This window comes from Ursus maritimus, unplaced genomic scaffold (genome assembly GCF_017311325.1).
Source record: "Ursus maritimus isolate PB19 unplaced genomic scaffold, ASM1731132v1 scaffold_32, whole genome shotgun sequence".
Lineage (NCBI taxonomy): Eukaryota > Metazoa > Chordata > Mammalia > Carnivora > Ursidae > Ursus > Ursus maritimus.
Window position 1 is genome coordinate 4,206,204 of NW_024425786.1, and position 19,120 is coordinate 4,225,323.

General features: G+C 55.0%; 1 protein-coding gene and 1 long non-coding RNA gene across 5 annotated transcripts in view; one reads left to right on the forward strand and one right to left on the reverse strand.

Moving 5' to 3' along the window:
• Window positions 1-19,120, reverse strand: part of ACOT7 (acyl-CoA thioesterase 7) — a 110,768-nt gene that overhangs the window by 15,149 nt on the left and 76,499 nt on the right. For all 4 annotated transcript variants that reach the window (XM_040645704.1, XM_008694780.2, XM_008694781.2 and 1 more), the window contains exons 7-8: window positions 11,780-11,896; window positions 925-1,109 (exon numbers count right to left, since the gene is read on the reverse strand). In XM_040645704.1, the coding sequence (XP_040501638.1) occupies window positions 925-1,109; window positions 11,780-11,896 (302 nt within the window). The remainder of the gene's footprint in view (window positions 1-924; window positions 1,110-11,779; window positions 11,897-19,120) is intronic.
• The window catches only part of LOC103666696, a 19,930-nt gene continuing 7,495 nt past the window's right edge, over window positions 6,686-19,120 (forward strand). The window contains exon 1 of the long non-coding RNA XR_569603.2: window positions 6,686-7,249. This is a non-coding gene — a long non-coding RNA (uncharacterized LOC103666696). The remainder of the gene's footprint in view (window positions 7,250-19,120) is intronic.

Below are 19,120 nucleotides of genomic sequence, written 5' to 3' on the forward strand. Positions count from 1 at the left end.
GTGCCTCAGCCTTGCTGGCCCGAGGGGTCCTCGCCTGGGGCCAGGGGAGCCAGCAGTGGGGGCCCCCTCCCCATGGCTGGGGTGGTGCTGGCTGCGGGGAGCAGGTAGAGAGCTCGCTGGAGGTGCCTGGACATGGTCCAGGCGGGACACCTACTGTGACTGGCATTGGTAAGGGATGCGTGAGGCTTACGGTAAAACATCGCTGTCCTCAAGGGAGATCTGTAAGCAGCGTGTGTGTTCATTCATTCATTCCACAGTTCCCGAGAACCTCCCAGCCAAGCAGCCTCACTACCCACCCACAACCTTCCCCATTCCCCATTCTGAACGTCGGTGGCCTCTGGCTCCCTGACTCTCCCTGCGTCCAGCACTTGTCAGATTGTTGGGATTCCAGCTCCGGACCCTTCAGCACTGTGGTGGCAGCAGCGCACATGGGAGGCTGTGTGACCAGACACCTGCTATCTCTCTCTGCATACCCAGGGCAGAGCCTGGCCAGGCGGCCAAGGCAGGGAAGGATCACGAATCCCGGATGTCCAGCCCTATGCTGTCAGGGTCTGGCTCAGTCCCCATCAAGCAGGACACTCGGGCCAAGGCTCCTTGAGAACCCATCCCTTGGGAGGGTCCTCAGCCCCATTTTAGCTTTTGTACACAGCTCTGGGACCCCCTGGGCACTATACTCGCCGTCGAGAGAGAACCCCCAGAGGAAGGAGCTAGTGAAGAGTTCTCTCTTGTTCTGTCTGCCCCGTCTGACCTCACAGTCTATAGGGGAAGGCCCTCACATTTGAGGGGCAGTGCAGCCGAGGTTACTGGGCCCGGGAGCAGCTGGGCCGGGGCCCTGCTTCCCAGAATGCGCTCATAGGACTAGTCTCTCCCAGGAGCCGCGTGAGTGCTGGCGGGGCCAGCCCCACAGGGGAGGTGGTCACTTACCACGAGCTGGGGCACGGGCAGCGACTTGCCCTCCTGGCTCAGGGACACGTAGGTGAAGAAGGCACTGGCAGCCCGGTAGCGCTTCTGTGAGTTGTCCACCACAGGGTCGGCATCCACCAAGACCTCGATCTCCATGGACTTATTGCTCGTGAAGGTCATGCGCCCAGAGATGGTAATGACGCAGCCTGCAGGGCACGCACAGCGGGTTAGCGGGGGAGGGGGGGGGCACCGACGGAGGGGCGGGGCGGGAGGGCACAGGCAACAGTGTCACAGGGCGTTAGAAGACACCTGGTTAGGCAGCGTCTAACAACTACGAGGACATGGACACGACGAGCTCTCACCGCGCCCGTTAGTAGCCCCGAACACCCACCTGCCTCGGGAGCAGGTGTTCGCTCTTAGCGTTTATGCAAACATTCGAGGTGGTGGCCATCACCGGGCCCCATCCCCTGGGAGGAGCCGCCCCCAACCTGCTTTCTGGCAGCTGCGGGGTGAGCTGGCTCTGTCCCTCTGAAGTCACGTTAAGGCCACACCAGCCACACCGTCCACACCGTGACCTTACTTGTGCCACACAGATGCCCCACTGTGTTGCTCTAAGCACACCTGCCTGGTACCTTCCCAGCTCCCTGGCTATTGTTCCTGATGCTGGTCTGACGGCAGCCTTGGGCTCTTGGCAGGGCCAGTGGTCACGATGACCGTGGTCCTATGTCCCCCAGAGCCCCTGTGTGCACTTCAGCCCAGGTCCTCCTACCCTTCTGTCCTGGCAAAGCTGCGTCTATGCCGTCAGGCTCTCCTTCTCTCCGGCAGGCTTGCTCATAGGACCAGAGCTCTGCTCAGAGCTGCAGACCCCGCCCCACAACATAGCCGAGGCCCTGCCCTTGGTCCGAATCCCCAGGTGCTCACCACCTTCCTGGACTGGCATGGTTTCCCTCGTTGATTATGATGTAGTCCAGAGTCCTATGTTCCTATAACACTGTCCCGGGTGTCCCTCTCCCTCTCAACCTCAATCTAACCTCCCTGTACTCCCCGCGCCCCCTGGGGCAAGACTATCCACCCTGTCAGCTGCTTTCCAACCTAGAGCGGCTCTTCTGCCCCCACCCTCCTGTTCACAGGCTCTTGCCTACCATCCAGCCTTGGCCCTTTCTCGCCTTGCTCCCTTCATCTCACGGAGCCCAGTCTTTTCCTAAAACAGACTTGACTTGCCTCCCAGGGTAACTATAGGGAAGATATGAGATGAGCCAGGTGCTAACCTGGTGCCCAGTGGCAGAAGGCACTCAGCACGGTCATTATCATCACCAACGGTGTGGTTCTGGACCACGAGGCAGCACGAATCCTCAGGGACTTCCAGGGCGAGGGGCGGACACCCGGCTGCACCCCCAACAACGTGTAGCCAGAAAGGCTCCCCGTGGTCCCCGCTCCCAGCATGGCCTCATTCTGGGCTGGGTTCAAGGAAATCCCTGCCCCAGTCTGACACATAATGCTGAGACCCACTCCCTGGAACCAGTGCTGGCTCTGGGGACCTTTTAACAACCCTGGGAACCCCGGTGTCCTAGCTCCAAGGAAACAGGCGCCATGAGACACGTTGAAAGACCCAGGAGGACAGACAGGTCAAGACAGCATGGTGACTGTTAGGGGTGAGTGTGTGGGCAGGCTAGAAGCAGGCGCAGTTATTCCATGTTATAGAGTACCAGAATGTTCCATGCCACATTCAGTTTCATACTTACAGGGAGTGCTTCAAGTCCGTACAGCCGTTTCCGGGAGGGAAGGAAGGCTACACGGTCAGTGACAAGTGGCATTATGGGAGCTCTACGAGGGCAGAGTCATGACCAAAGCACCAGGCACACACCTGTGGCCGGGCTGAGACCAGGGTGCGAGCACGTCAGGGCCCAGGGTCAGTGCGTGAGTCCTGCTGCCCCATTAGGAGCTGCCTCCGTGACCCACAGGGGCACGCCACTCACAGGCTCACCAGGCTCCGCTGGAGTTACAGGCCACTCGGCAGCTGGGGCCGGACGGGGAAGGAGCCATGCATCTCCCTGAGTCCTTCCCATCGTGTCCCCTCAGCCCCCAGAGAACCTGTGATTGCCACGGGGGCTCTCCTGGAGGAACATAACACACCGTTTCTGCGTCTGGTTTCAGGGGATCAGGACACCCCTGAACTGCTCCGCGGTCTCCAAGCTGAAGGCTCTGTGTGGAATGACCCCATGGGTGCGCCTGTTTGGAAGCACGGTCACACCCGCGTCTGAGTGTGCCTAGAATGAAGACGGCAGCAGGCTCGGCTGTACCAATTCACTACACCCAGCCAGGGGCTGCAGGACTTTCAATAAGAGAACACAGCATCCAGGCTCGACCTGCTCACTTCCAGTGACCGCCACGATCTCACAAGGCCGGAAGTCAGCGAGGACAGTGGCCATTACAGGCAGGGTTCTGGTGGACAGAACCTACTCAAGGCTCAGCCAGGGCTGGCTCCCCCTTCCAGCCACTTCCCTGAGGCTTGTGCAGTGATTTCTTATGGGATGGGAGCCTGAACCAGGTGCGTGCAGGCCCCTTCACCACATAGGGGTGGGGCAAGGCTGTCGATATGGTTTGCCAGGGAGCATGGGACTTAGACACAAGCCAGAGGCAGGATGCCCAGAGATCTCATGGAGATGGGGTGTCAGGCTTTTTCCCATAAGGTCTGGCTCATTCCACCCCAGGTACAAGGGCAGGACCATGGGAAGGGTGTGCCAGGCCTACCCCAACCCCTGCCTGGGACACTGAGACACCACCTGAGACAGGGAAGGACCTCAGCCAGTAGCTCGCTTGTGCTCTCGTTCACTTCCATTTGCCCGAAAAACTGCAGATGGGGGAGCAGGACCTGCTGGGCACGGCAGCCACGTGCTCAGAGGCTCTCTGTGGGGGACAGCGGAGGCTGAGCGGTCCAAAGCACGGAGACACTGCCTGGGGACTTTTCCACTAGGTCACACGTCCAAATCCACCCAGAGAATGGCTTGTTCATTTAAAAGACCAGGTGTGACCAGCTCAAGGGGGAAAACAGTCCCTGTTATCGGGGCTAGGAGCCACCAGGACAGGCTCAGGGTGTTGGACCACTCTCCTGGCCTGGGGAGGGAGGCCAGGAGGGGGCACGGAGTTCTCCTCTGAGCTGCTAAAGTGGGAACAGACAGCCATTCCCCACCGAGTGTCTCCATGGAAGGCGGGCTCTCTGAGGCCCAGAGCAGCCCCAGGACGGCCCACAGTTCCCCCGGGCCGTGGTGCTCTGGGGAAGACCTCGGGTTGCACAGGCTCTGGGGTGCACTGGGCAGGTGGCCAGCCAGGAACCACACCGCGCCTTGGCTTCTTCATCTGCAAACTGGCACGGGAGTAGCTGTCTCTCAGGAGCTTATGAGGAGCCGGTGAGCCTGCAAATGTGGCCACATGGAGGTCACTTGCCCACATTAATTATGCCACGTGGATGTAAGCCCAGGACAGACATTTCTGGTAGGGTCTGAATGCCCTTCTGCTTAACAGCCCTGTCGGACAGTCACCTGAAGCCCAAGGGCAGAGTGTGCCCACACAACGCTCCCAGGGTCGTCGGGTGCAGAATCACACCAACATGGTTGTTGAGAAGTAACGTTTAAAACAAATCACAGGGGTGGTCAAAGCACAGGAAGGCCGGGGCCACAGCTCAGCTCGCCCGCTCGTGAGCGTGGTCTGAGAGGCCGCGACTCAGGATCCCAGCACGTTAAGGTACCCTCTGGACCTGAGTGCCAACTCTCTGTAAAAGGCCGAGACTTGCCAGGAAGCTCACCACCCCTGCTGCCTCACTGAGAGTCCCCCGAGCCTCAGAAGTACCAGGTATCAGCCGCTGACGGGCTTGGGACAGACTGAGGGGTGCTTCCTCTCAAGCCTCCCTGAAAGCCCCAGGGCTGTGCCCCTTCTTGCTCTCCTGTGCTTTCTGCCAGGGTCCTGTCTACAGAGCTTATAGGAGAAGACACAGGGCAGGGAAAAGGCAGAGCTCAGAAGTGGTCTGGAACCCTACCCGCCTCTGTGTCAAGTAGAATCAATGGGCCACTATGGCAGGGGGAGCAACGTCCCCCAAGGATGTCCATGTCCTAATCCCCTGAACCTGTGAATTATGTGGCCTTATGTGGCAAAGGGGCTTTACAGACATGATTAGGTTAAGGGCCTTGAGGTGGGGCGACCGGCCTGGATTATCCATGTGGGCCCAGTGTCATCGCAAGGGTCCTCCCAAGTGGATGAGGAGGCCGGAGCGGAGAGCCAGAGAGATGCTATGCTGCTGACTTTGGAGATGGAGGAGGGGCCACATGCCAAGGAAGGCCGGTGGCCTCTAGAAGGTGGAACAGCAAGCAGCAGATTTTTTCCTCGAGTTTCCAGAAGGAATGGCAGCCTGGCTTCAGCCCAGTGAGACCCGAGTCAGACTTCCGACCTCCAGAACTGAGACAGCAAATCTGTGTCATTTCAGTTCTTGGTAAATTGATACAGCAGCCACACAAAATTAATACAACTACCTAGGTAGAGCCTGCGCTGGGCGATTTTAATGTGCTTCAGTTTTTCGGAGCTGCTGCTGACACTGAGTCACAGTGACTATAAAATCGGGAGCACGAGACTTCATAAAGCTCAGAGAATATCACCTTTATGTGGCTTTATTGTATGTTTCTACCACTTCATGTGATACTTTCATGTTTCAAGCAGGGATTCTATGACAATACAAGGAATCTAGAAACTTAATGAAGCTCCAAGTAACAACGAATGAATCCTGGGGCGCCTGGGTGGCACAGCGGTTAAGCGTCTGCCTTCGGCTCAGGGCGTGATCCTGGCGTTATGGGATCGAGCCCCACATCAGGCTCCTCCGCTATGAGCCTGCTTCTTCCTCTCCCACTCCCCCTGCTTGTGTTCCCTCTCTCGCTGGCTGTCTCTATCTCTGTCGAATAAATAAATAAAATCTTAAAAAAAAAAAAAAAAAGAATGAATCCCAACGGCAACTGGGCCAGGGTCCCGGCAGCCACACGGTGGCAGACCTAGTGGGTTTCCAGTGGGAAGGATGGTTGGTGGCCGCGTGTGGAAATCGGTTCACTGTTCCATCGAGGGCCCAGGAAGTCAAACCTTGCTATTGTCTTGCCAGAAGGTATCCAACCGAAATGAAGGGACACGATTGTCTGGTATGTGTAAGTTCTGTCCATCTCCTATCTGATGGTTCCAACCGCTGGGTACCTAACTGAATTTGGAAGCTGGAGCTTGTAGCAAATTCCTCTTGTGAATTCCAGAAAAAAGCAGAGCCCCACGAGTACCAGCAAGAAGCCAAGAAGCAGGCCTGTCTAGTGAACCCCACTGGACCCCTGAGGTCTGAGCAGGGTGCCCCTGCAGATGGCGTGCTGAGTACCCTGGGGGCACAGGCTGTCTCGCGGGAAGGCCTGCACCCAGCTCTGCAGTGAGCTGGGTGGTGGTGGGACCCTGCTGAAGGGGGCGCCGGGGCACTAGGCTTTGTGCTGAGTGTCCATATGCCCTCTAGGGGTCTATGGAAATCCCTCCCAGAGCATCGGAAGCTGGGGACAGAGTCCAGACTGTCCAGAGACCCGCGCTGTCCAGCAGGCTTTCTGTGATGCTGGGAAGGTCTTCTGTGCCGTCTGATACAGCAGCCACCAGCCATGTGTGGCCACTGAGCACCTGAAATGTGGCGGGTGCCACGGAGGAGCAGCATTTACCATTTTGCTTATCTTTAATTATGATGCAAACAGCCACAGGTGGCCAGCAGGTGGTGTGGGGACGGCACAGGTGGGCCCCCAGACAAAGCTGATGAGACTGAGGGCACAGCTGGAGGCGGGACCAACTAACTTCAGTGGGGAAAGGGCCAGGGCCAAGGCCGATGCCAGAGACACAGACAGGGCTGGACTCCCCTAACTGCAAGAACCCTTAGCCATGTTTTCAAAAGGCTTGAGAAAGCCAGGAGTTTCATACACGACTGCGTGGGCCAGCCGCCACTCTGGCAGCTGCGAAGTGTCAGGGGTGAATGGCGCTGCATTTGACTGGCAGGGACTAGCTCGTCACCCACCACGGTGATGCCCTTGTCATTCAAGCCTGGCAGTGAGGAGGCACCCGAGCGAGGGGCTCAGAGCTCTGGCCCCAGAGCCAGCTGTGCGGCCTGCCCTCTGGCTCCATCATGGAGCAGCCCTGCGGCTCGGGCGGGTTCCAGACTGGGGAAGCAGGATGAGGAGACTGCGTGCCTTGGGCGGGTTCCAGACCAGGGAAGCGGGGACAAGGAGACACCCTGCGGCTCGGGTGGGTTCCAGACCGGGGAAGCGGGCCTGAGGAGACATCCTGCAGCACTGGGCAGGTAAACCCTCGGGGGGCGGGGGCACGTAACGCGCACTTGAGAACTGCAGCTCCTTTCTGTTTCTGGGTCACTGGTGAGCTGCGGGAGGGCCCCCCCTCCGACCCCTAGCAGTGGGGCGTCTCTCCCAGGGCAGATGGCACAGCTTGCGGGCATTTGGAAAACAGAATAATAAAAAGTTGCTCTTACCACAGCTGAGGGGCTGCCAAGTATTTCAAACGTTAAGTACAGCTCAGTGTTGAAGTTCCAAAAAGAGCAGTGGCAGTGAGCGTTCCTCAGAAAAGCAGGGAAATAGTGAAGTAACTTCGGTGTGTCTTACATAACACAGCCCAAAGCATTTTCTAGAAGATTCCTCACTTCCCACCCCAACAGTCTGGGAAGATGGCTTCTCCACAAACAACTCCAGCTTTAGGTGTTCCTGCCAGGGCTTCCCGAACCGTGAAAGCAACAGTAACCACGTGCCACTTCTACTGTCCTCAACAGCTGCCTTGGCATTTCCACAACTCATTTTAAAAGGAAACAATCAGCAACGAGGGAAGCGACCTATAAAAGTAAGTTCGGGTCTTCAAGCTTCACCAGCTTGCCCTGAGTGATGCCGGGGGTCGTAGGTCAACCCACCCCGCCCCACAGTGCTGGCCACCTCTGCTATACCACCCAGTCGGGCCCCACATCAGGAACGCAGCCCCACGGACCTCTTTTAGACGCCTGACCTCCAGAACCACAAGAGAGGGCATCTGTGGCCTGTGAAGCCGCTAGTTTTGTGGTAATTCATTAGAGCAGCCACGGCGAACTCACACAGGTGGCACGTTGGCCTGGCAACGCATCTACATTTCTGGGCTTTTCCCCACCGCGTCAGATCAGCCCTCGGAGGTGGGGAGCACCCTCCCAGGAGGAGCAGTGGCCTCTCACGGTTGCACCCTCCAGGGCGGTGCATCTGAAGAGGCCGGACACTAGCTGTGGGCAGCTGCCACCCTGTGACCACAGCCCTAGGGTGCCCACTGGCTCAGCCGCCTGCGTGTGCCTTTCCCATGAAAATATCATTACTTAAAAAACAGTCCTTATGCTGATCCCGTTTTACAGTCGACTTAGGGACGAGTTAGTTCTACGCCCAACAAAAAGGAGGGCAGCTCCGTGCTCTGTGCTGCTCATCTGTGCCCCGGGACTGACCCCGTCTCCTGCCACGCAGAGGAGAGCCGCTGCTCCTTCATCGGTGGCCCCATGCCGGAGAAGCATGGGGCCTCTCAATTCTGCTCTAGTGCGGCCGCTCTCGAGTCAGATCCTGGGGCTGTCCCCCAACCCTGGACGTATGACTGTCCTTCTCAAAACTGGGGGCCCTCCCTTCTCTGCCTCTCAGTCACTCCTTCTCCAGGCTGGGTGCTGACTTCACCAGCGGCCCTCACAAGGGAAGGACTCACGTCCTGTGGGGAGGTAAAGGTGCAACTTGGGGCACAGAAGAGATTTTACCCAACTCACAACTTTGCAAAAGAGAAAGTGAGCTAGCGTCTACCAGAATCAAGCCATAAGGAGAGAATGCATGTGTAGTGGGCTGAACAGTGGCCCCCACCCCAACGAATGTGACCTTACTGGGAATAAGGGTCTTTGCAGATGCCACTGATTTAAGGCTCTCAGGATGAGCTCCTCCTGGATTATCTGGGTGGGCCCTAAATCCTGTGACAAGTGTCCTTATAAGAGGCAGAAGAACAGAGAGAAGGGAGAGGCCACGTGAAAGTGGAGGGAGGTTGGAGTGATGTGGCCACAAGCCAGGAAATGCCACCAGAGACTGGAAGAAGCAAGAAGGGCGATCCCCTAGAGCCTCTGGAGGGGCCCTGCCCACACCTGGATTTGGGACTTGTGCCTCCAGACTGTGAGAGAGCAAAGGTCCACTGTTTGAAGCCCCCAGTCTGTAGTCCCTTGTGGTGCAGCCCTGCGACACAAACACCACTCTCCAGAGCACTCAACTCTGCCCCGCCCCACCCGTGGCACAGGGTGCGGGGGTCCCACCCGGGCAACAGGCCTGGCAGGGCGGCGGTATCCAGCTCTCCTGGCCCCGTCCTGTGAAAGCAGAAGAGACGCTGGATCAGGGATGGCAGGAGCTTGGAGGCCGCACTAGAGCCCCACAGGCTGAGGCTTAATGGGACCTCAGCAGGTTTACATCAGAAAATCAAAGCAGAGCGAGCCGGGAGGTCGCTCTCCATCCCTCAGCAAGTTTCTGGCACACTTGGACTGCCTGTTGTCCAGGATCTACAGCGGGCAGGGCCACCCCAGCCTTGCATTGCATGCACCCAGAAAGGAGCAAAGAATGGGGGAGGGAAGGCGCCCTGCCTGCAGAGACCTCTGCTCCCCGGAACTGAGGACGAGATGGGCCCATTCTGTGTCTGAGGTGGGTGTGGCCGGTGCGCTGCCAGAACCAAGACCCCACCCAGGACACCGGCCCAGAGGAGCCCACAGCTTCACACAGGGACATTCCTCTGGAAAACAACAAATAAGGTGTGACAGTGTCTAACAGCGCCTGGGGGACACTGGCACAGAAATAGGCCAGACTCCATAGCTGCTAGCATGGCCCACATTCCTTTATGCACAAAACAGGAAGTGATCGGAGAAAGCAGACATCCTCTCTCTGCTCGCCAGGCGCTGCTGGCACGGGAGCCCTGGACGGCGCAGGCTCCAGGCCGGGGTGGGGACACCGGCGAGGGCTCCCCGGCGGTGCGGGCTCCAGGCCGGGGCTGTATAGGGTCAGCACCCAAGGGTGTAGCCAGGCAGGCCTCTGCAGCCCACCCCTCACTCTGCCTGCTGGAGGAAACCCACCCAGAATAGAACGTCCTGCCAGAATATGGCTTCTGAAAATGAAGATCCTTTTCTCTGTGTTTGGAGTAAGAGTAACATTTTAGAAACTGAAAGCATTTGTCAAGGGCAGCTCCACACACAAGTTGCCCCAGTGGCTTCCATGTCGTTAAATGGGTCCTAGAAAGGGCCCTGTACTCGAGGAGAGTTCACGGTCTTGCCTGCAAATTAGTAATTCCTACGGACCACGAACCAACCATTCTCCTTCCTCAACTCCCCCTTGGAAGTTAATTCTGGTCACACAAGGGATTGGGGGTGAAGACTCGGTCATTCTCGGGGAGCTTCCCTGAGCTACACAGCACATCTGCTGAGCCCGCTGACGCTGAGCAAATCGGCTGGCTCTCCAGGAAAGTCTGTGTCTTTTCCTAGCTGGCGCTTCTCAAAAGGCACGTGGCAGACATGGAACAGAGCAAGGTCACAGAATGTAAACGCGTTTTCCCCCATGGATTTTGAAGCTGTGTTTAACAGTGAAGTTCTGATTGCAAGGACTTATCCGGGGAGTAGTTCCAGAAAAAGAGAGGCAGGGAGTCCTGGCAGGGGAGTCTGCATTTCCCAAATGTTCGTGCCACCACTGCACACAACACCTGAGGCCCATGACAGACAAGCCAAGACGACAAGACCCACTTGTTGTGGACAAATTCTAAAATGACGCTGAGGTCTGTGTCTGTGGCAAACACCCACCAGTTACGAAGGGATTGTGCAAATCAGAGGGAGCGGTGCCACAGACCTTGTCTTTACACTAAAGGCACCCAGATCCTACGAGGGTGTGCTTGACTTGCTCTCGGAGACCCAGGGCGGGCAAGCAGCCCTCTACCCTTCCAACACCAGGACCCTCTGGCCCCGCACTTGGGCACTCACCGCCAGCATGTTCTGTGGGAGAGAGCATGCTGGCGGTGCTGGCCGTGCGGCCTTCAAGGGTCCGGAACGCCTTGGGGGACTCTGTGAGCCGAGCAGCGCTTGGAGGCATCTCCCAGCCAGGGACTGGTCTGACCTGACAGCTTTCCCAGCAAGGCTGCTCTCGAATCAATACCAGGCTCCCACGCCCTGACCCGACGCGGCCCTGCAGCAAGGAGCTACTTTTCTGGGACCCAGAGCCTCACCGCAGAAGACACAACACATAGAAATCACCATGAGTTGGAAGGGGACGGCCACTCACCTCACACCCTCAGCAGTAACGTGGGATGGGCATGAGGAGCTGGCCTGGTCTCCTGTGGCAGCCGCCAAGCCTCTGGGACAGGGAAAGTGCCCACCCCCAGTGCTGCCTGGGTGGGGCAGGCGGACTGGCCGAGGACTGTGGTCCACGGGTTTCTCCGTGCGGACCCTGCCACCATGTACGTCAGGGATGATCTATTGCTCCCCCAGAGGAACTGTGTAAAACCTGGGGGCAACCGCCACTGGAGCTGTGCACGCAAACTCTTCAGAGAGCATTTTAAGAGGGGTTTATGGCGCATAGCATAAAGGCCCCAAACACATCTGAGTTACGGGTCTTAGCAGATTGAAAAATCAAACCAACAAATCCTAGCCTCACAGATGTACCAACAAGAACAAGCGCAAGACTGGCTTCTTGTTTCTCTTGGCAAATGGGCAGACACCAGGGCGCTGGCGACACTGGGCGCGAACCCCAAGCAAACGGGCAAAGGGAGCCAGAGAGCCGACGGCCACCCGCCTTCTCTGTCAGCAGAGTCCCGTTACCTTTTCTGATCTTGTCGTGAAAGTTAATGGCGTCCACGGAAGCAGTGACTATGTTGGTCTTGCAATGACGTGCGGCCACGATCCCAGCCACCTCGTCCATGAGCTTCATGGTGACACCTGCAGAGAGAAGGGGCACGTGGCAGGTCAGACATGGGGAGGCTACTTCCACCCTGGAAACCAGTCATAAAAGACAAAGCTGTCCCACTACCCAGCAGCGGGGGCCGCAGCCAGCTCGGGCTACAGCAATGCACGACCGGGGCGCTGTTCAAGCTCGTGCCGAGAAGCCGGCTTCCTCAGGAGCTTCCGAAAACGACCGCAGCTGACGGTCTCGGCCGCTAACAAAATGACGATCCTTTTCCTACCCTCCCCAGATACCTTATTCCCCCAGGAAGGTTTTGTTACAAAATCCACTGGCATGGCCACAACCAAAGTCAGATCGCAAGTGTCAGTGAGAACGCGGAGAAATCAGAACCCTCATGCATCGCTGGTAGGGATGGAAATGGTGCGGCCGCTTTGGAAACAGTTGGGAGTTTCTCAAAAGGCTAAACAGAGTTACCATATGCCCTGGCAATTCCTCTCCTAGGTACGCACCCATAACAACTAAAAACTCATGGTCACACAACACCTGTACACGGATTTCATGACAGCGTTACCCACAATAGCCAAAAAGCGACATGACCCACATGAGCGTCAGTTGATGAAGAAAATGTGGCCCATCCATACGGTGGGACATTGCCCAGCAATGAAAATGGGCAAAGCGCGAACACATGCTACAACACAGACGGACCCTGAAAACACAATGCTCGGTAGAAGAAGCCAGGCCCCAAAGACCAGAAATTGTAGGATCCCCTTTATAGGAAATGTCCAGAACAAGCAGACCCATAGAGGCAGAAAGCAGATTAACGGTCGCTAGGGCTGGGGGTCAGGGGGAAACAGGGAGTGAGTGCTAATGGGTACGGAGCTTCTCTTTGGGAGGATGAAAATGTTCTGAGTTGATTGTGGTGATGGTTGTGTAACAGGGAATACACTAAAAATCAATGACTTGTAATGGCTGAGTTGTATGGCATGTGAATCACCACAATAAGGCCATTATAGAAAACAAACAAACAAGAAAAGCAGGCTCACGGAGGGCCAAGGTGTTTTTAAAACCTCAGGCTGCAGACACTGGCTTTTGCTCACTGTCCCCTTAATTTGATGGGATCACAACCGTATACCTGCTAGCCCTCCCCCCAACTCCTGCCCCCCAGGACAACATATTCTACTTATTTCATATCTAAACATTTAAACCATGTCTTTTATTAGACCAAACTACACGAGATTGCCAATATTCAACCATTTTTGACCTGCAAAAGCATCAGTGACATCAATCAACCCAGTGCTATCAAAAGTCTTATAGGGCACCTGGGTGGCTCAGTCAGTTGAGCGTCTGACTCTTGATTTTGGCTCAGCTCATGATCTCAGGCTCTGTGCTCAGCAGGGAATCTGCTAGAGGTTCTCTCTTTCCTTCTCACTCTGCCCCCCCACCCCCGCACCCCACGCTCTTCTCGTTCTCTAAAAATAAATGAATGAATAAATTAATTAATTAAAAAGAACTCTTAGAACCTTAGGTGTATTCACCCCAGAATACAGAATGTTTTCTAAAAACCCAGAGAGAGGCAGAAAAGCAGATGTCATTCTACTCATGAAAGCCAGGCTCATGGGGGAAGCAGGTTTAAGATCAGGCTTGCAGAACCAAATGCCTGTAGGTCAGGCAGGTGGTGTGGGGAGGTGAGCAGGGCTGGCCCTGCCTACTGCCTCCCATGCCCAGGAATCAGGGCCTCACGCTACCAGCCTTCTGATGTTTCTAGACAAGACTGGAACCTACACGTTTACGAGGAATCTACCAATTTTTAAACATTGGTGACTAATTAAAACGCTCTTTACTGTGTGGGGAAAACAAAATACAATAGAGCTAAAAAGAGCAGAGGTCCTTTCCGTACTGGACCAGGGACCTCATACAAATACAGCAGAAGATGCTACTTTCAAGGGACCTGAGAGACAGAGGGACAGCTGGGGTCCAGTATACTCTTCTCTCCACTTCTGTGCATATCTGAGCATTTCCAGAATAGAAAGGTTTTAAAAAACACATTCCTGTTCTTGATTAAAAAATGATGCTTTTGTTACTGTGACTTTTTTTAATGGAAGATGTTGCTATCTGATGGTAATGATAAATGACCAGATAGGGACGGAGACTGAGCTGCAGCCTGCTGTTTTAAAGGTGCTTTCAGGGGTGCCTGGGTGGCTCAGTCGTTAAGCATCTGCCTTCGGCTCAGGCCATGATCCCAGAGTCCTGGGATCGAGCCCCGCATCAGGATCCCTGCTCCGCTGGGAGCCTGCTTCTTCCTCTCCCACTCCACCTGCCTGTGTTCCCTCTCTCACTGGCTCTCTCTCTCTCTCTCTCTGTCAAATAAATAAATAAAATCTTAAAAATAAATAAATAAAAAGCGCTTTCAGAGAGACTGGCACACATATCTAGCTTCATCCAAGAAGGAAGGGATCAGTATCCCCAGTTTTCATATTAACAATGCAGGCTCTGACACGTATGGGTCCCATTCTAAAGACCGTGTAGACAGAATGCTAGGGAAACAGCTCTTTTAAGAGGAAAGACTCGCAGGTGCCAGGTTTTATCTCCAGGCGACCGAGGCCGGAGGCTCCTGCAAGGGCGGGGGTGCCTCTGGCCTTCAAGCAGCCCGGCTCAGAGGTCTGAGACAAAGGGTCACACTTTGCTTTGCAAGGAGCCTCTGCTGGGTGAAGTTGTTACAGGAAACGGACACAGGCAGCCTTCCCTAAGCTCACCATGAGGTCGTCTGGGTCTTTACCCACAGCCGGGGCCCCAGCAAATGTGGGGCAAGTGCAGGCCTGGCAGGGCAGAGGCCCTTCAGCCACATCCCCAGCCCGGCACCCCAAGGAGGGAAAAACAGAAAACAGCGCCCGGGTACCTCACTGTGCTTGTCACTATGGACTGCCTCCCTGGAGGACCACCTCAGCCTCCAGATGAACCGGTGTGAGCACGGCCCCGCCCTCACGGTGGTGCAGGCTTGGACTCTGGGGTCAGACGCCTCACCACCCCACCACTGCTTGGCTGGGGACCCTGGACAGGCAGATGGCCCTCGGAGCTCTGGAGTCTGCTAGTGCAGGGACGAGAGGCGACGGGCGAGCCCCGAGCTGCCCACAATGGCAGCTACCACTACAACACGAAAGTCTGTAAAACCCAACGCCAATTTAACTGGAGACTTTGTAAGAGACTGGACGTTTGGAAGAGAATGAGAGAAGTGAGATGTCTCAGAACGCCAGGAAACACGCTGAGTGAGAATCATACACTTTGCTCAGGGGACAAGGGTGGAGTCCAAGGGATAGCCTCCCCTTACACATGCGAACCACAGAGGACACAGATGCAGGTCTGAGACCCACAGACCACCTCCTGACGTGGTGCAGTTTCAGGGTGTGCACGCCTGTGAATGAAGGTGTGAGGGCGGTGTGCATGTGCGGGTATGCATGTGCGGGGCTGTGCATGCATGTATGTGCAGAGATGTGTGCATACAGGGGCAGGGGTGTGTGCATGTGTGTGCGGGGTGTGTGCATTGTGGGGGTGCACACGCATGTGCAGAGGTGCATGTGTGCATGTGCATGCAGGGGTGGGGGTGTGTGTGCGTGTACATGCATGTGCGGGAGTGTGTGTTGGGGTGTGCATGTGGGGGTGTGCATGTGTGTTAGAGTGTGCATGCATGTGCAGGGGTGCGTGTGTATGTGTGTGTAGGGGTGTGCATGTGCGTATGCATGTGGGTGTGTGTGTGCATGCGTGTGGGGGTGTGCATATGGGGGTGTGCATGCATGTGTGTGGGAGTGTGCATGCATGTGCAGGGGTGTGTGTGTGCATGTGCACACAGGGGTGGGGGTGCACGCGTGTACATGCATGTACGGGAGTGTGTGCATGCAAGTGTGTATGCAGGTGTGGGGGTGTGTGCATGGGTGTGTGGGTGTGTGGGTGTGTGTGCATGTGGGGATGTGTGCGTGCATGTGTGCCTGTATGTGGGGGTGTGCATGCATGTGATGGGGTGTGCATGTATGTGCAGGGGTGTGTGCGTGCGTGTGTGCCTGTGGGGATGTGTGCCTGTATGTGGGGGTGTGCATGCATGTGTAGGGGTGTGCATGTGTGTACACATGTGTGGGTGGGTGTGCATGCAAGTGTGTATGCAGGTGTGTGGGTGTGTGCACAGTGTGTGGGTGTGTGGAGGGGTGTGCATGTGGGGATGTGTGCGTGCATGTGTGCCTGTATGTGGGGGTGTGCATGCATGTGTAGGGGTCTGTGCATGTGTATATGCATGTGCAGAGGTGTGTGCGTGTATGCATGTGTGTGGGGGTGTGCATGCATGTGCGGGGGTGCATGTGTGCCTACGGGGGTGTGTGCATGCAGGTGTGGGGTATGTGCATGCACGTTCAGTTTCAGAGTAAGAGTATGAGCCCACAGACTGAGTTCTCTTGGGTCGGTTTGCCTCACAAAGAATTGAGTTGTTCCAACAGCTGGACAGGCGGCCCCTGCTCGCTGGTTTTGAATTCAGAAGGCATTTTCCCCCAGACTTACTCTAAGTACGATAAGCAAACCTCCTTGGGCAGCCAACAAAAGCTCATTCAGTTGGAAGAAGTGTCAAGAGAGGCTGCGTTTGCCACGAGACACCACTGCACCGGCAATAATTTACATCAAGGACAGGCCAATCCAGAATCTAGGAATAGTTGAACACAAAAATGATGGAGAGACAGGATTCTCATAGAAAAACCGGAAAACTCAGTTAAAATCCCCCCTTTTGGTGCTCTGGGGAGTGTTCAGGGCATTTTAACTGGAAAATTTTAGACGTTTGTAACAGAAAGTGTATTACGTGTGGCTGCCCTTTTCTTAGATGGAGCTGCCCTGAGGGTCCTTCTCATGAGACAGAGACGAGGAGGGTTTTTTGAGAGAAAATGAAGGAGACCGTGAAGTCTGGCCCAGGAGATGGGAACAAAGTGGACGCGTTGTAGAGAAGTAACAGTGTCGCTGGGAGCAGTGAGTTGGTCGTGAAGAACAACGTCTGGGTTTCCTGAGGGGCCAGTGGCAGCCGCAGTCAAGCACGCTGCACTCACTTGGGCCAGGTCGGCCCTGGAGGGAGACAACTTTGTTTTGCTCACGGATGTATCCCGAGTGTCTGCTCCATGGAAGGCTCTCTGTAAACACTGAACGCAGGAAATGAATGAATGAAGGATGGAGTGACTGGACAGCAGCCCTGGGAGGGAAGTACATTATGGTCTCCATTTTTCAAAGCCAGAACTGGAGGCACAGAGAGGCATGCGTCCAATGGCACAGCACTCACTCGGGGTAGAGCAGGGACCAGCCCCTGACCACGGGGCACCCACCGGAGGCCATGCCGAGTTGCCTTCCTCTCGATCCAGGACCTGCAACACTGAGATGTGAGGCGGAATTCCTGCCCGAGATAGGATATGAAGAAGAGAGTGCAAGATCACGGCGACAGGTGGGGGTGGCAGCAAAATTAGCGTGTGTGGGCATGGAAGGTCATGAGACCAGAACTGCCAGACTGAGCCACCAGGCGGTGCCAACATTCGGGGTCTGGGGGGTGGGGAGGAAGGTTAAGGAGGTGGAGAAGGTAGAGTCTGAATTGGAAGTAGTGTTTGGAATGCAGGAAGTACCCACAACTAACCCCCTTGCTTGTGTGTCCTGAAAAGCAGAAGCCGTCAAGAATGGAAGAATAAATAGAAGGGTTTCTTCCGTTTATCCAAAATGCGGGTAGAGATTCCACAAGTGATTTCACTGTTACTAAAAATATCACAGGACCCCCGGTGTGTGCTGACCAGGATCAGCTCTGAGCCTAGGGCGGACTCCAGGGAAGACAGCTGCAGCTAGGTGACCTCTTGATGCCAGACACCCTACAGTGCTGCACCCCTAGACCATCTCAGGAAGCCAGCACCAGGTGGGGACATGCCTTATTGTCTGTGTCCCTGCCCAATTCAGAACCTGGCAGATAGTGCTCAGGAAACGGTTGTGATGAATGAATGAACGAATGAACGAACGAACGAGTGAACTAATGAAAGACCACCCATTACGGATCATATGCAACCCAGGAAGCCACTCCACTAGTAAGCTGTAGGGCCCATATCTGGGTAACAGTCTGGTTCATAATCAGTCACAGCTGAGGCTGGGGAAGGCATGCTTGTTCAATCCAGAGCCAGGTGAGCTAGGTGATTGGTCAGGTAACAAAACTAATGCTCACAATTACCTTGCTATGTCTGCTGGAGAGTGACACTTAACAAGGCAGCCTCCTCACAGAGACACACACACAGATCAACAGACAGAATAGAGAATCCAGAAATGGACCCTCAACTCTATGGTCAACTAATCTTCGACAAAGCAAGAAAGAATAGCCAATGGAAAAAAGACAGTCTCTTCAACAAATACTGTTGGGAAAATTGGACAGCCACATGCAGAAGAATGAAACTGGACCACTTCCTTACACCATCCACAAAAATAAACTCAAAATGGATGAACGACCTAAATGTGAGACAGGAATCCATCAAAATCCTAGAGAACACAGGCAGTAACCTCTTTGACCTTGGCCGCAGCAACTTCTGGCTAGACACGTCCCCAGAGACAAGGGAAACAAAAGCAAAAATGAACTATTGGGACTTCATCAAGATAAAAAGCTTTCACTCAGCAAAGGAAACAGGTGACAAAACCAAAAGACAGCCGACAGAATGGGAGAAGATATTTGCAAATGACATATCAGATAAAGGGCTAGTATCCAAAATCCGTAAAGAACTTACCAAACTCAACACCCAAAGAAATAATCCACTCAAGAAACGGGCAGAAGACATAAACAGACATTTCTCCAAAGAAGATATACAAATGGCCAACAGACACATGAAAAAATGCTCAACATCACTCAGCATCAGGGAAATACAAATCAAATCACAATGAGATACCACTTCACACCTGTGAGAATGGCCGACAAGTCAGGAAACGACAGATGTTGGCAAGGATGTGGAGGAAGGGGAACCTTCTTACACTGCTGGTGGGAATGCAAACTGGTGCAGCCACTCTGGAAAACAGCATGGAGGTTCCTCAAAAAGTTGAAAATAGAGCTACCCTATGACCCAGCAATTACACTACTGGGTATTTACCCCAAAGATACAGATACAGTGATCCGAAGGGGCACCTGCACCCCAGTGTTTATGGCAGCAATGTCCACAATAGCCAAACTATGGAAAGAGCCCAGATATCCATCAACAGATGGATAAATAAAATGTGATATATATATA